At 40.2% G+C, this 14,336-nt stretch overlaps 1 protein-coding gene across 9 annotated transcripts in view; it reads left to right on the top strand.

Annotated features, from left to right (window-relative positions):
• PUM2 (pumilio RNA binding family member 2) overlaps positions 1-9,889 on the top strand; it is a 75,114-nt gene extending 65,225 nt beyond the window's left edge. For 6 of the 9 annotated variants that reach the window (XM_085056953.1, XM_085056952.1, XM_085056951.1 and 3 more), the window contains 7 exons: positions 268-397; positions 1,854-1,988; positions 2,262-2,399; positions 3,983-4,108; positions 4,644-4,765; positions 6,062-6,254; positions 6,953-9,889. In XM_085056953.1, coding sequence (XP_084913079.1) covers positions 268-397; positions 1,854-1,988; positions 2,262-2,399; positions 3,983-4,108; positions 4,644-4,765; positions 6,062-6,254; positions 6,953-7,084 — 976 coding nt within the window. In that variant the 3' untranslated portion in view covers positions 7,085-9,889. The remainder of the gene's footprint in view (positions 1-267; positions 398-1,853; positions 1,989-2,261; positions 2,400-3,982; positions 4,109-4,643; positions 4,766-6,061; positions 6,255-6,952) is intronic. The other 3 variants (XM_085056950.1, XM_085056955.1, XM_085056949.1) reach the window with 1 other exon arrangement.
• The last annotated feature ends 4,447 nt before the right edge of the window (positions 9,890-14,336 follow it).

Here is a 14,336-nt window from a genome sequence, read left to right as displayed (position 1 = left end):
GGAATGCAGAACTATTTTTTGTCAGTACATCATCAGGTACTTAGTTACTATTATTCTTTTCATCTTTAATGCTTTTCAAATGAAAGTTTTTAAGTCCTTATTTTACTAAAATGTATCATTTTATATGCAAAGGAACTACTTTCATTTTAATAAATTTTATAAATATTGACTGCTTTCTTTAGAGTTTTGAGGTGTCTCATTGAAACAGTGTTTGAGAGGTTTTCCTGTTGTTGATGCAAAGCATAATGTACCTTTTCTTGCACTTAGATTTATACAGCAAAAGCTGGAGCGAGCTACTCCAGCTGAGCGCCAGATGGTATTTAATGAGATCCTGCAAGCAGCCTATCAATTGATGACTGATGTGTTTGGAAACTATGTAATACAGAAGTTCTTTGAGGTAAGCATAGCACTAAGTGTATGGATGGACATGCAAATGAAATGCTGTAAATCTGATTAAATTTAACTGATCTTTTTCATAACATCATAGCAGAATTTCTCATGACTTCCCCAGAACCCAAGTGTGTAACTCTGCATATGTGTTTTCTGTTCTGTATCCAGTGCTTTTGTCATATTTTGTCATATTGGGCACAGTTTCTCCTTATCTGGTGGTGCATATGTTGGTGAACGCACAGGCTGCACACTCAGGCTTTACAAGCCTCTTAGCAGAACTTAAGACTTTGAGCAGATGAAAGGGAACATAAATACTTGAAAGATGCTTTTTATTGGTTACTGCATCATGGTACAGAATGGGTCTGGAAAACACCCTTGCACTTGAACAGCTGTGTGAACTTCATCCAGTGCTGTGTATGAGGAAACTCCCATAAAAAAAAAAACCTTTATCAAAGAATTACAAGATTTGGCTTGCAGAGAGAAGAAAATACAATACCCGTGTCCTGGGCAAAATTATATGTAGGAAAGGTGTCTAATAGAGTGTACTTTAAATCAAGGTCCTTTATCAAAGTATCTAGGAGGACAGAAGGTGAAGCTGAAAAATGTCCAGTAAAGAATAAGATACTGTGAACAAAAATGTGGTTTTTTTAATGAGTAGTCTATGAAACTATGTGCTCGTTTTGTTTTTTTAACCAATCAAACCATCTACTGAAAAGTGTCATTGACATCTGATATGCAAGATCTTGATTTTGCTCAAGGGTCATATTTTGCTGTTTTTCCCATAATGTTCAGTTGGATGAACACACAGTTAATCATTGTCAGTTGAGTGTTTTCATCTTGATTATGCTGAACAGTTCTGAAGAAAGAAGTGCACATGGCCTTACATGTAGTAGGGGACCTCAGTTCACTGTTTAGGTAGGCAGATGAAGTTGGTTGAGCTTTCTTCAGAGCTGACTACAGGTGTAGAGTTTGACAATTCTCACCAATGCTGCAGGAATATCGCCGTGCCACCGGCTGATTGTCCAGGTGGTCACTTCTGTGTCCTTTCTTACAAGATGTGAGATACACTGACATTATACAAGTTTTGAGATAGCAGGGAAAATCTGATTTGATTAATACATAACAGTGACCTGTGGTCAATTTGCCTGGTATAATTTATGTTAAAAAGTGGTTTATTGCACTTAAATATTTCTACAGACAGAAAAATATAAACTATATTGATTTCTTCTGTTGTCTTTCAAGGTCATGCATTTGATAGCAGGTATGTGACTGGATGTGGAATATTACAAAATGTTGCATTTAGAAAAGAAAAGCTTCTGGTAAATATGCACACCAAAAACAAAAAGTGAAAAATTATTCAAATATTACAGTCATGTACATCTTGAAAATACTTCTCTAATATGTAAATTCCAGCATGCTGCAATATATCTTCATTTGTTAACAGTATATTTATTTTCTTTTAGTTCGGAAGCCTGGATCAAAAGTTAGCCCTAGCAACACGCATCCGTGGTCATGTTCTGCCATTGGCACTCCAGATGTATGGCTGTCGTGTTATCCAGAAAGCACTCGAGTCAATCTCACCTGACCAGCAGGTAATTGTAAGTTAGAGCAATGCTTTTTTTAATTTTATTTATTCATTTTTATTGTATCCGTATTTTTACTTGATTAAATTGTTGATTATTCCCTTCATCATGAAATATCCTAGGGCCTAAAATAGTTATTTAAATTAAGATGCTGAGGTACAGTTAACACCAGTGAATATGAAGATTGGAGTCAGGATGAAATTAAATTTTTCCCCAATGAAATGAATTTTTTAAGTGGAGGCAGGGGGAATATCTTCATAAAGACAAGGATAATCTTTGTTTTTCCAGAATGAAATGGTGAAAGAGCTGGATGGCCATGTTCTGAAATGCGTGAAAGATCAAAATGGAAACCATGTTGTACAAAAATGCATTGAGTGCGTTCAGCCCCAGTCGCTCCAGTTCATCATTGATGCATTCAAAGGACAGGTAGTGTCAACAGTTCATTTCCTCCTTGCAGCTTGCTTAGATTTCACAGAAAAAGATTTGTAGGTCTTTGTCCATTATTTTCATTTACAGGATAGCATTTGGCACTTTGCACTCAGCTTGTTTTAAGTAGGACAAAAAAGGGGGTGATGAAATGGAAAAGCTGTTGGAGAGACAGTTAACATACTGTAAAAAGATGAACTCATTGCAGATGAGGCTCTAGAAAGACTTGTTTGGATATATTATAAATACCCCCAGTGGATGTAATGTAAATACATAAAGTATGTGCTCTATAGCATATATTTTTTCTTTAAAAATTGTGTTTTCCTGTCTTGTTGCATGTGTGTCTTTCAGTGTTTCTCAGTGAATGCCAGTCCTTAAGGAAATGCAGTGATGAAATACACTAATCTGTTCCCTACATATGGGCTAGTGTTGAGTGAAGAGGGGGGTCATATTTGTTTACTTCAGATTGGGGTTTTTGTTTCGTTTCCAAAAAAAGTTATTACTGTAAGACTGATACTGCGCTGCAGGCTAGTGAATATGCTGCAGCTAAATAACATTTTAATGCTCTGAGACAAGCGTGTGCTTTTATAGTCTTGAGAAGAATTGTAAAAGTCCTACTAACTTGGCTATATAACTAAATTTTACTTTAATGGATGGCCAAATGTATTTCCTAATAAAATCTACAATATCGTTCTCATTTTACACAACAGCAATACCTAAAATATTGTTGTACATAGTAAATTGCATTCCAAGGTTTCTAGGGCTGGATCTTTTTATATCAAAAAGTGTGCATGAGGTACATGAGATGCATTTTCTAAACTGTAAACAGAACCCCTTGACTGAAGCGTAAGTGTATTTATTTACTGAACATCCATCCTAAGCACCAAATAATTATATATAGAAAATACTAGTTAATATGAAGTGGCAGATGAAAAGTGGCACACTTATGTGATGTTGGGTAGCCATACATATCATTTTCTCCCACCTACCTCATTTGGGTTGATGCCTAATCATACAAGATTCTGTGGTCAGTCCTAACCAACACTGAAGTTTTTGGAATTAATTCCCAAACCACAAATGCAGCTTCTGGAGAAGCAAGCAGAAGGAATAAGCAAGATTTTGCTATATGTTTTGATTAGTTATTTACAAACTTTGCATCTGTAACTGGGAGCCTGTTGTGTATGCTGGAACATGAAAATGGTGAAAATCAGCCACCGTAATTGAATTCCTTTTTATAAGTGTCAGAGTCTTAAGATTTGAAACTTAAGTAAAAAGGAAAGCTTGAAAGTTGAACAGCTGTTAACTAAGGGTCATACTTCCAGGCTTTCATCTGCAGCTATGTAGGCTAGAAACATTATAATGAATACTTGGGTTCTTAGTTTTATGGTTTCTGGAGTCCTTGACACACAAAAACCTGCTTTTTCATCTTTCCCTGACTTCTGCTGGAAATGGAATTCTGGTCTTGGCATGCAAAACTTTTTTTAATAGTAGTTGGTATGTTCAGTTCCATTTTCAATGCAGTAATATTGCTATAGATGTGAAGTTCAGTTGGTTTAACTTTAGTTTGCAATCCTGTTTTCAAGGTATTTGTACTTTCAACTCATCCATATGGATGTAGAGTAATTCAGCGTATTCTGGAGCACTGCACTGCTGAGCAGACTTTGCCAATCTTAGAAGAACTGCATCAACACACAGAACAGCTAGTGCAGGTCAGTGCATGTACACTGATTTTTAATGCACTTTAGAGTTTTTTGTTATCGTAACTTACTCCTGTATCCTAGTTTAAATGCATTTGCCTCTTTAGTTTTGTAGACATTGATTTTTTGTTTTTCTTTCCTTCCATAGTTTTAATGAAAATGAATTTGGAAGTTGGGAGGCAAAGAAGATAAAAAAAGCCTTTTTCTTACACTTTTGACTGTAGTTTGATGTTCAGGGGAATATTACAGCTGTTAAAAAAGTATGATGTTAAATTTGAGGACTTGTTTCTTTAAGAGGATAAAATATATTCTAGAAAAACACTGGATTTATAGATTATTTGCATTTTTCATGTAAAATGTGTGGTCCATTAAGTAATTCTTGATGCAGTATTTCGTGCCTCACTTTGCTTCTGTAATGTTGACATTATTGTATTTTCCTTATATCCATGCAAATAGTAATTTCAAACTTTATGCTCATGTACAAAAACAGTCTGTATTTATTACTTGGTATGAACACAAAAGAAAATTGAAGTCATCTTATTTTCAGGATCAATATGGAAATTATGTTATTCAACATGTACTGGAGCATGGTCGTCCTGAAGACAAGAGCAAAATTGTTTCCGAAATTAGAGGAAAAGTTCTAGCTCTGAGTCAGCACAAATTTGCCAGGTATTGCACAACTTTCATGTATTAAAGATTCATTAACCTTGTAAAGTTGTAGTATTGGATTTATTTCTTGTGTTACAAAAATGATACATTTTTTTTCTGTTGTGTATCTTGCCCCCTGAAATTCCATATTTTTATAGAGATAAATGGTAGTGGTATTTTTATACTAGGTTTGGGGAAGAGAAGAGGCAACTGCTGTTCTGTAGCAAAACAAAGGAGATTCTGAGGGTTTATGGGATAGTTTTTGTTCACTTTGTGCAAGTGCAGGGAGCAGGTTCCAGGTTTTCATGTGAGGATGCCCAGAGCAAGGTGAAAAGCTCTGCTGGCATTTGGGTGATGTGCTGATGACTATCAGCTGGGACTTGCTGACCCTCAGTCCAGCCTGACAATTTGCAAGTATAACAAGGCTAGCTTTAAAAGATGGTAGTTCAGTGTGAGAAGGATTTCCTACCTCACAAGGTCTCAAAGACTGCTGTAAAGAGGCCTGACCTATTCTGAAATATCTGAAATGACAATCTAAAACTCATCCTTTTGTGCTTTTTGCTAAAATATGGATTATGTGCCTTTTGCTAAGGAAAAATACACCTCAGAATTAATTCTAGGTGGTTTAGTGAGACTGACCTTGTCAGCAAAATGAAATAGAAATGCACTGTAACATCATGGGGGCTTTTTTTTTAAATTGCTAGCAAACTAATTTATCTGGATTTTATTTTTCTTTGCCTGAACAGAACTGTTCATAATCCTCTAACTTGCTTAATTTCTAAAGCACGAATTTAAGGACTAGGATAATTTTGCTATGTTACAAGCTTTGATGGCCTTTCCAGCTTCTGAAATAACCTGGAAGGTCAGAGACTTGCTCTACAAAAGAATATTTGATTGGATCTCTGATGTAGGCATGTTCCTGGGAAGTGCATTTATTCAAAAATGAGGAAGCCTCATATCTGGCTTTCTCTATTATGTCTTCAAAGGGCCCACAACCAAAATAGATGTGCTAGAACACATCTACAGCCTGAAGTCCAGTATACCTATGTAGATCCAGTGGAAAAGTCTCTCCTACAAAATAAATAAGTATTAGAAAATAACGTTTTCACATGGGTGAAATAATAGGGATATATAATCCTGTACCTTCCTCAGTCATTATACTGGAGATGTGGAAATCAGGACTTGATACATTTGCAATACACTTTTTACTGGTGTTAAGAACCCTGAAGAGCTGATAAACTTCCAGATAAATTTGAAATGGTTACCTGAAAGAATATTACTCCTCCATTCCCATCATGCACTTGCCTTATTTTTCAGCAACGTGGTAGAAAAATGCGTGACTCACGCGTCGCGTGCTGAGCGAGCGCTGCTGATCGACGAGGTGTGCTGCCAGAACGACGGCCCTCACAGTGCCTTATACACCATGATGAAGGACCAGTACGCCAACTACGTCGTGCAGAAGATGATCGACATGGCCGAGCCTGCCCAGAGGAAGATCATAATGCACAAGGTACGTGTGTGCATACTTGGAGTGATTCAGAAATACTGTCTCTGCGAGTTTTTCTGCTCGAGCACCTTTGCCTGCAGATGGAAAACTCACTGCTTTTGTAATCTAGAACTTGATGTGTAACCATGACATTCAGTGGAGCTTGAGAAAGCAGAAAACATTCAGGTCTCTGAGCACTGAGTTAGAAAAGGAAAGTTTCAAAAGCTGGATTTCATATCTTCTCTTCGTGCCAGCTTTTATGTGAAAGTAGTTTTAACAGGAAAATGTAATACCTGTCATCCCTGTTAATGTAACAAAATAAATACAGCTTCCTCTTTTTATTTTCTGGTTGTGAGTATAAATCCATTCTGCAGTTCTCCCAAAAGGGATTCCCACTCTTCCTAGCATACAGGCACATTTCTACTTAAGAATATCCAGACATGGAGAAAAGTGCTGTTGCCATAATGGCTCAAGGCTATTTAACACAGGGCCAAGAATATTCCTGCAGGAGCTCTGCTTCCCCCAGTCATCAACAGGGCTCTCCTGCAACAGGTATATCAGTTGTTTGGTGAGTCAAAATCATCAGTGTTACATCTTTCCAGAAACTTCCAAAACCTTGAAATACAGGCTTCTGGCATCTTTGTGCATAATTGCTTTAAAGTGTAGTCACTTCTACTTAAAAATCTGGATGTTAAAAAAAACAAACATGTTTCTTATTACAGATTCGACCCCATATCACGACTCTACGTAAATACACCTATGGCAAACACATTCTGGCCAAGCTGGAAAAGTATTACCTGAAGAACAGTGCTGATCTGGGGCCAATTGGTGGACCACCAAATGGGATGCTGTAAAAGACAAAGAGAAATGGAAGAAAAATTAAATTGTGAATTATCAAAACCTACAACTTAACTCTAAATGTTCTGATTTTTTTAAATATATTTATTGACTTTGTTCATCCATTTGTAAAATTTTTATTCTTGTGTATATTTTTGGGGAGTGAATTGTTAAAAAAAAAAGAAAAAATATCTCCAGCCCTAATCCGGAGACCTATCAGATTGGATGGCTGGCAAAGCACAGAATGCCTGTATATGATGTAATTGTATCAAAATAGCTGTCACATATTTTGTAAATTTTTACCTTGTAAAGTCACTGAAATAGTTTTTAAAGGGAAAAAGTACAGTATTCTTTTAATACACTGGCTTGCAATCTGGTAGGTCTACCCAGCATCATAGCACAACAGGTTTATAGAGTTGTATATAGAATTAATCTTATTTTTCCCTTTTGTGTGAAGTCTTTTATACCAGATTAAAATTGATCAGCTGCATAAACATTATTTAACATGTTGAAAAGTTAAGTTGTATTTTGGTGGTTCACAACATCCTATCCAAATAACAAACAGGGCACAGCAAATTAAAGTAGGGAATAACAAAACAATGGAAACTTTAAAAGACTAGGTTTTGGCACTTGCTGTGGATACAGGTTTTTTTAAATCGTGCCCTAAGGTTTTCTCTAGCGATGTATTAAAAATAAAGTTCTGTATATACTTATATATTTAATTGTTGTACAAGGTAGAGGGATTAAAATGATGGTGGTACTTCCATTCAGTAAAGTACTCTGTTGGAAAAGGAGTGAACCCTGTATTAACTTTACAGTCAGTTTTACAACGCAGGAAGAGTAGAGATTTGTATTTTTTTATTTTGCATATAGAATCGTAAGGATCTGAAAGTGTTGAGCATTTATTTTGCTTTCTCACTGTAGATGCGAAAAATAGGTAATGATAAAGAGAAGGGGCCACTGAAAAGTAAACATGATAGCTCAACATTTAAGCATGATTGATTAAATATTCAGATAGCTTTTTGCTTCCTATAAATATATGCATTGTATACGTGTAGTTAATAGGTGTAAGTTTACAGTTCAAAAACAAATCTCTCGTTTCGATGTTTATTACGAAGCCTTGCTAATTTAGTAGTGATGCTTACCTTGGTTGTACAGATGTACATTTGTAAACCTTCATGCTGTAAATGTAATTTGTTTTACTCCTTTTTGGGACAAAAATTTGCATTTTAGTGTATATTCATATCCCCATTCCCTTCTTTCCCCCTGGCATATAGTGTTGTATAATGTAAATTTATTTCAGCAAATCAAGAGTGATTTTTTTAAAATTCTATCTTTATATGGTTTCAAAAATATGAACCGGCTTTCTTTTTATCTATTGTGAGAAACATTATGTTTTGTTTATAACATAGCTGTTGATTCTGTTCATATGGACACTTCGGGAAATCAATCTGTTCAAATTTTAAATCGGGATAAATAAGCATAGTAAGAAGTGGACTGAAATATTTGGTTATCACAGAAACCAATGCTTCTTCCATCTTAATAAATGTGGCATGAATTTTTTGTACAGAAGAGTACTGTATTTTTGAATAGCCTTCTCCCAGCGTAAAGCAAATATGTATGATACTGTCAATTTTTTTCTCTGGACATATGACATTGTAACAGTAACATAAAGATGATGTACATATACAAGCGGCCTTATGTACATTTCCCAATGATCTTTTTAAGGCAGAATTGTGACCATATGTGTATAATTAAAATCCTTTTTAATCCTTTGCCTATGGAAATATTTTGGAAAAAGCTTACTTTGTATATTCAGTTTCTGAAAGATAAAGAAAGTGCTTTGTATGTTGTTGAAGTAAGTATTTTGTGTAAAATGTTCATTTGGATGGCTTAACCTAAAGTTTTGATCAACATGATAGCTTGGAAACAACATCTTGAGCATTGACCAATAAAAGGCTGTTTTGGTAAGGGTGTGATCATAAGAAAGAAAACAGTAGTGGTATAAACTTGTATGAGGAATTCTGTCATGTTACTGTTGATACCAGGGTTACATAGCTGTTACTAAAGCAGACATCTGAGGCGCTGCATTTCTAATGGTAGTGATAACTCATTAATAGGCAAATGGGAAAGTTTATTCTGGCCTACTTCCAGCATCTGCATGAAGTGAAGTAGTAGGCCTCGTTATTTTTGAGTAAGCACAATTCTAATTGCCAAGTAGTTTTTGCATGGCAGTTCACAAAATTCCTCTCCAGAGGTACAAGCCCTGTCATTGGAGCCAGAGCTTTCCTGTAGTCACCCAAAGGATGACTTCTGAGCCACTTCCTTGGACACATCATTCCCCTCAGTGACTATCTTTACCCTGTGTACCTGTGCTGTGTGTTATAATCCACAGAGCCGACATTCCTTCAACATGTAAGACAGTATGTCAGGCTTTCGGGGATGTCCAGGCAGAAACTGATAATGTCCCAGTACTTTGTCCCTGCAGCACTCATGCCATGGTTGAATTTAAACAGTCCTGTAACTGTCATCCTTGGTGCTTTCAATATCTTGAGTATAATCTTCCACTTGCTCTCCTGAGATCATTTGTGCACAAATTCTATCCAGGAACATGAAAATCACTGGATTTCCTTTCAACTATTTTAGGGTTTGGGTAGAACCACTAGACTTTTTGCTCAAGTATTGCTTTTTGATATAGATTGTTTACGGACCAGTTTGATTAGGTTTGACTCCAGGTGGCTCGTTTTGAATAATGTAATGTTCACGTGTATATACTGTAAAAATCAAAATGAAAATGTGTGAATAACACTGTGTGAAATATATCTGGTCTTGCGTTTTTCCTGTAGGAAACCAGCCATATTCTCAGTTATGTGACTTACCTGTATCTGTGGAGCTCAGCTTTGGGAAGGTTCTCACTCACTTGATCTGATGGGAATTGGGCAATTATTGAAGAACCCTTGATTAGATAATTAAATTTCCAGAGGGCAGTTCTGAGCAGCTAAACCTTCTTGTTTTCTAAAAAGTTGTAAGTAGACATCAGTAAAGGCTGCAGCCTGGTGACAAATTCTTTTACATGCCTGAATCCAGAATGAGTTCTGGAGCATTTGAGAGGGTTAGCTTTCAAATGAGAGAAGAAATTGTTAGCTCTCTGTGGCATCCCTGGAGCCACACTCATTTCTGTTACTGCCCAAGAGATTTCTCAAAAGACCATTCTTAGTTTAAGGTGTGGAGTGATGTGGTCTGACAGCACCAGGAAGCGAGTCTGGTGGGAAGTAACTCACCTAAGGGGCCCCTGTGGGCAGAACAGTCATAATGTCCATCTCTCCATCCCTGACTTTTCAATCAGAGCATGGAGAAAATGGAGCTTTTGGGCTCATGATGCCTAGACGTTTTAAAGTGCTGATGCAAATTCAGATATCTATTTAGTCACTCTTCCCTCTGCTCTAAGGAACAGGCATTTGAAGAGAGGCTCATCACAGCATAGTAGCACAACAGTGGGGTTGGGCTCCATGAGCATGTTTGATGCTCAACATTCCACTAACACAGAAAATGGGTTAACAGTGGGGTGATAACTCCCACCATGTCATTTGGGGAAGTAAAGCTGAGAGAATGACTGCAAAAGCATTTTAAGATCTAGTGACTGGTCATTAAAACTGCAGATTGCATGTAAGTCATTCACTTTGGTGGGGGGTTGGGGGGAAACCCAGGGTGAACTACAGAGCAACACTTTGCCCCTGCAGTCAGGGCAGCCACAGCACTCCCGTGCAGAATTCTGTGTGGAGCAGTGGCTGGGCATTGTGTGTCTTGAGAGCAGCAGATCTGTCCTCGTGATGACACAGTTCTCTGTTGCTGCTTCAGGAAGGAAAGGGGAAAGCCATGAACTGTCTGGTCTGAGCTGTCACAGCCCACAGCAGGGCAGGAGCAGCTGTTGGATTGCTAACACAATGGTTCACATTGTACCTAGCTGCTGGTACCACTTGAAGTCTCAGTCTGTGGGCAGCACTGAGGTTGTGATGAGTTACAGGCAGTGCTTTACCCTGCCCAAAGTTTCAGATACACAGGCTCTATCTGTGCCCAAAGGATGCTGATTCAAGCACCTCTTGGCTTGGCAATGAGCAAGCTTTGTTCCTGTAAGGGATATATCCCTCTTGAGGCTCTCCTTGGTTCCTGGTATTGGGCTAGGGAGGTGTGGGAGAACTTGGCAAGTGCAGATCCTCCACCTAGGAAGAGACAATGTGAGAGATGCTGCAGAGTGAGCCCGAGGTGTTGGCTCTCCTGTGCAGCAGAGCAGCCCAGGCCCCCCCAACTCCCGTCATCCAAAGGGGTTAGAAACCAGCACTGTTGTCAGAGAAAGAGTCAAAAATAGAAAGGCTAGAAGGATGTCCATCCAGTGTTGATAGCACTCCTGAGCCAATACAGGACATGGGTTTTCCCGCGCTGGTGCAGGAAGGAGGTAACTGCTTTAGCCAAGAGAAACCAGATCCCAACATCACACTGGGTGTCAGAACACAGAGGTTATGGGGTGGGGAAGCAGCCACCCTGCACTGAGGTAGAGAGCAGTAGGGAAGACCAAGCTTAGGGATTTAACTGAGCTGCTGGTGCTCCTCAGTGAGGTGGTGCAGGAGCATTTCCTCTGTTGGATGGAGCTTGCTCCCTTTGCAGGCTCACTCTGTGGTTAGGGAACTTGCCCAGCAAACGAGATGTTTAAATTCATTTCCTTTACCAGCCTCAGGGTTTTGAACCCACCTCCCTCACTTCACAGGCATTTTCCTAACCACAAGGAGCTGGGCAGGTTCACTTTCTACTCCTGAGTTTGGGCTGGGCTTTCAGCACAGCTTGAACCATTCATTGCATCACAAAGAGCACAAGATGGAGCATGACTCCTAAAGCACGCAGGTGGGAGTGAGTAGGTTCTGCGCCTGAGATCCTTGTCTCCACCTCGATCCTCCCAGACTCACTTAATGCAAAATATATCTTGGGAGCAGCATTCCCCCATCATTACCAGACTGGAAACTTTCCAGAGGCTTTATAAGAAGCAGCTGAAATGTAGGAAGACCCATTCTAAAGACCCTCTTCCTTTCATTAACAAGAACAAACATTGGAATAAAACATTCACCCTCCCACCAGCATCAGTACTCTGGGCACAGGAGGCCTTCTGCCTCTTCCTCCTCTGCTTGCACAGTGCCTACCCAACACTAAACTCCTTAGATCTGCAAACAAGAGCCAAGGGCACATTGCAGGTGACACAGCTGGTGTACAAGACCATCGGACAGAGAGAAACAACCCCTCACATAGCCGAGCCCTAATGAGCTTCATTTGAGCTTCAGTCCTGCCTGGAGGGTTCAGATTTCCTGGCAGCCGCACAGCACCGCAGCCCTTCCTCAGCCTGGCTGCTGGATCTTTGCCCAGCCCAGCCTCGGGGAGGGAGGCAGCCCTTCCCCAGCAAAGCAGTGCTCAGGTGGTGGAGGCTGTGGGGCAGGCAGTCTGCTTGTCTGCTGATCACAGGGCAGGTTCACACGCTTCAGTTTCACAAACACTCGCTCTGCGTTCTGGCTGCAGATCGTACCCACAGCAGCACAGAGCTGCCCCGGTGCCTGGCTGCCACAGAGGAATGTCACTGGTGGGGACTGGTGAGGAAGTGGCCAAGCCTGCTGAGGTCCCTCTCCTTACAGGTGACGTTGGCTGTGCCTTCTCAGGCTGCAAGGCCAATGCCTGCTCCTGTCAAAGGGCTTTCCTCAGTGTTGGGGAAGCAGAAGTATTGCAGGTGTCAAGTCCCAAAGTAAAGATCCCCAAAGACATACAGCTGCTTACTGAAGGTAATGGAAACTGTAAGAAGGGAAATGTTATGGCAAAGGAGCACACAGGTGGTGGCAGAAACCACTAGACAGCCTGATCAGCAAGGGAGATGATGACAGCACATTTCACAGCTATAATCTCTCCTCCCAAATATAGGCACCATACACACACACACACACACACACACACATATATATATAGGCACCCTGATCCTCCTTTTTGATCCAAGGCAGATCAAAAACTAGAGGTTCCCTGGTAGCAATGAAGACCTTTCTTTCCTCCCCCTGTATAATCCTTCTCTCCCATTCTCTAAGAGAGCTGAAATACAGCATCAGAAAATATTTCCATTTCTCCCCCCACAGGATCAGCTGAGGAGGAGAGCTGAGGAGGAGAGGAGGACAGGCTGTTCATACAGCCTGGGATCTTGGAGAAGGGTTCAGCCCAGTTGCCTGGGCTCAGGTCTGATGGTCTGCCTTGATGCTGTTCATTGCTCCACCCCTGTGTGTGAGCTGGATCCAGAGGCTGGCACAACATTCAAAGCAATTGCTCAATAATCAAGAATTACAGAGGGCTGAAGCTGGGCTGAGGTTGGCCTGAGGAGCTGAGGATGGGCAAACTCAGTGCAAGTCACAGAGTCAATTCCAAACCCCTGCATGGAGGGATGGGATGAATGGAAACAAGTTCACCCCTATGAAAGATCCAAGCTATACACTGCCCTCTTTCAACTGGGACACTTGGCTCTTAAAAAGCCTTTTTATATGAAAACTGACCATCTTAAGTATTCCAAAACTCACATGATGCCTCCTGTTTCCTTGAAATGTCATGTGTCTCATGAGAACTAAGGGTTTGATTATTCATTCCAGTTTGGGAGTCATACGAGTTCACTTCCTGCTGGGAAAGGGTCTATCATGCAGCCCTATCTCATGTGTCCCCCTCTGCACATGCAGGGAACCAAAATTCCAGAGGTCTGATCAGGGTATTTGAGGTGGCCCACTCCACATTTCTGGGAAGTTCTGCACAGCCCCCACTGGCCACCTGGGGAAGGGATACCCCCACAAGGGCCACACAGCTACAGCCCGTCAGCGAGGCTGTGAGGGAGACACCATCCCAGTTTAAAAGCATTTCTGTTTGGGTGTGGACACTTCTGTGCAGACCCATACCCTGGAATAGATCCTGTTGCATACTTAGGGATCTGGTGCCGTTGAAGGGACCCTTGAGCATCCAAGACACCTAGGCAGGGTGGGGAAACATTCCCTAGGAGCTTGCCTCAGCCAAGCCTCTACCTTCTGTTCCAGCAGAATATGTCAGATGGCACTGGACACCTTAATACACACAGTGGGTCTTTTCATTTAGCACCTACCAGAAACCAATAAGCAATATTTTATAAATCAGTGGTTAAAAGGGGGAGGAAAGGAAGGAAGGAAGGGAGGGAAGAGAAGGCAGGACTAGGCCCAAAGGGTTTATTAGGGGTGG

The sequence above is a fragment of the Lichenostomus cassidix genome, chromosome 3 (genome assembly GCF_008360975.1).
Source record: "Lichenostomus cassidix isolate B80296 chromosome 3, HeHo_3.0, whole genome shotgun sequence".
Taxonomy (NCBI): domain Eukaryota; kingdom Metazoa; phylum Chordata; class Aves; order Passeriformes; family Meliphagidae; genus Lichenostomus; species Lichenostomus cassidix.
Note: the sequence above shows the minus strand (reverse complement) of the source record. Positions and strands in the feature narration are given on the sequence as shown.